The sequence below is a fragment of the Sprattus sprattus genome, assembly GCF_963457725.1.
Source record: "Sprattus sprattus genome assembly, chromosome: 21".
NCBI lineage: Eukaryota > Metazoa > Chordata > Actinopteri > Clupeiformes > Clupeidae > Sprattus > Sprattus sprattus.
Window position 1 is genome coordinate 2,833,842 of NC_137919.1, and position 2,500 is coordinate 2,836,341.

The 2,500-nt window shown below is 46.6% G+C and overlaps 1 protein-coding gene across 4 annotated transcripts in view; it reads right to left on the reverse strand.

Annotated features, from left to right (window-relative positions):
• Positions 1 to 2,500, reverse strand: part of LOC308382289 (dynactin subunit 1-like) — a 28,737-nt gene that overhangs the window by 15,705 nt on the left and 10,532 nt on the right. For all 4 annotated transcript variants that reach the window (XM_080860003.1, XM_080860002.1, XM_080860001.1 and 1 more), the window contains 3 exons: positions 1,803 to 2,007; positions 852 to 930; positions 452 to 611 (listed from right to left, as the gene is read on the reverse strand). In XM_080860003.1, coding sequence (XP_080716129.1) covers positions 452 to 611; positions 852 to 930; positions 1,803 to 2,007 — 444 coding nt within the window. The remainder of the gene's footprint in view (positions 1 to 451; positions 612 to 851; positions 931 to 1,802; positions 2,008 to 2,500) is intronic.

Here is a 2,500-nt window from a genome sequence, read left to right on the forward strand (position 1 = left end):
CACCACAAGTATTGATTTGATCCCTATTTGTTTAAATTAACTCTGCTGATATAAATATATTCATGTGTGTGTGTGTGTGTGTGTATGTGTGTATGTGTGACCTGTTCCTTCAGCGAATCTATAGTGTGTGTGTGTGTGTGTGTGTGTGTGTGTGTGTCTGACCTGTTCCTTCAGCTCATCTATGGTGTGTGTGTGTGTGTGTCTGACTTGTTCCTTCCGCTCATCTATGGTGTGTGTGTGTGTGTGTGTGTGTGAGTGTGTGTGTGTGTGTCTGACCTGTTCCTTCAGCTCATCTATGGTGTGTGTGTGTGTGTGTCTGACTTGTTCCTTCCGCTCATCTATGGTGTGTGTGTGTGTGTGTGTGTGAGTGTGTGTGTGTGTGTCTGACCTGTTCCTTCAGCTCATCTATGGTGTGTGTGTGTGTGTGTGTGTGTGTGTGTGTGTATCTGACCTGTTCCTTCAGCTCATCTATGGTAGCCTCGGCGTGCTTCATCTCCTCCACCAGTTTGTCCTTCTGGGTGCGTAGAGTCTCCAGCTCCGTGTTCTTCTTCTCCGTCTGCCTCTGGAGCTTCACGTGCTCCTGCTTCTCAGAGGTGGACAGGTCACGCATCCTACACACACACACACACACACAGGAGAGCACTTTATCATGGGTCTATGGTGCTACAAAGAGCCAACACGCACACACACATCTATCCTAGGGTATGACATGATCTGCTGTTCTTGGAATCTGTCTGTCTCTCCCTCAGACACACACACACACAGACACAGACACAGACACAGACACAGACTCTCACACACACACACACACACACACACACACACACACACACACACGAGTAGTTCCTCACCTGACCAGAGCATCCTTCAGCCTGCTGTTCTGTTCCTCCAGCTGTTTGGTTTGGTAACTGGAAGCAGCACCGTCAGAGCCTAGGATAGGGAGTGAGGAAGAGTGTGAAAGTGTGTGTGTATAAGTGTGTGAGTGTGTAAGAGTGTGTATAAGTGTGTGAAAGTGTGTGAAGAGTGGAGGTTGATGGCTCATATTTCGAGCGCTGTGATTGCAAGGAGGTTTGTGTCCATGTCATGTTTAAACTAGTGCTGTCAGTTTAACGCGTTATTAACGGTTCATTTTTTTATCGCGCGATTAACGCATTTTTTTAGATTAACGTTCTTTTTGCCTTCCCAAACTGTGTAGTAGGCTAACGTCACGTTTGAGTGAATGATGAGCGCGATACGGCGAAATGGATGATAAAACATTGCTTAAAGCAAGCCAATCCACTTTTCCATGTTGATAAGAGCATTAAAATAAAATAAAAATGATGGAAAAAAAATATTGAATGGACATTTAGAATAGAAAAAATTTGCGATCGCGATTAATTTTGATTAATTTAATCGCGATTCATTTTGAGTTAACTATGACAAAATTGCGATTAATCGCGATTAAATATTTTAATCGTTTGACAGCACTAGTTTAAACCATCAACAAGTGTTTGTATTCACTCTGCTCCAATGTAATATGTGTGTGTACCTTTCTCCTCAATCTCATCCTAGAGGATCTCCAGGTCTCTGGTGTAAATGAGTGCGTGTGTGTGTGTGTGTGTGTGTGTGTGTGTGTGTGTGTGTGTGTGTGTGTGTGTGTGTGTGTGTGTGTGTGTGTACCTTTCTCCTCGATCTCGTGCTTGAGGATCTCCAGGTCTCTGGTGTAAATGAGTGTGTGTGTGTGTGTGTGTGTGTGTGTGTGTGTGTGTGTGTGTGTGTGTGTGTGTGTGTGTGTGTGTGTGTGTGTGTGTGTGTGTGTGTACCTTTCTCCTCGATCTCATGCTTGAGTATCTCCAGATCCATGGTGAGCTCCTCCACTTTCTCCTTGAGGCTCTCCACCTCCTGCTGCATGGACTCCGCCCTCTCCTCCGCCATCTCCTTGTCCAGCGTGGCCATCTCAATGGCGTCTGCCGTGTCCGCCATCTCCTCCATGTAGTGGTCCTTTGCCTCCAGGGCATCCCGTGCATCCTGTAGAGAGAGGAGAGAGAGAGAGAGAGAGAGAGAGAGAGAGCGAGAGAGAGAGAGAGAGAGAGGGAGAGAGAGGGAGAGAGAGAGAGAGGGAGAGAGAGAGAGGGAGAGAGAGGGAGAGAGAAAGAGAGAGAGAGAATGAGAGAAACTTTACTAAAAAGAGTCTTTTGCGCCATCACACAGAAGCTAACAAAGGTTCCAGGAAATGCTTCTGTTACATGGTGCTGCCTTTGGTGTGTGTATATGTGCGTGTGTTTGTCTGTGTGTCTGTGTCTGTCTGTGTGTCTGTCTGTGTGTCTGTCTGTCTGTGTGTCTGTCTGTGTGTCTGTCTGTGTGTCTGTCTGTGTGTCTGTCTGTGTGTCTGTGTGTCTGTCTGTCTGTGTGTCTGTCTGTCTGTGTGTCTGTCTGTCTGTCTGTGTCTGTCTGTCTGTGTCTGTCTGTGTGTCTGTCTGTCTGTGTGTCTGTCTGTGTGTCTGTCTGTGTGTCTGTCTGT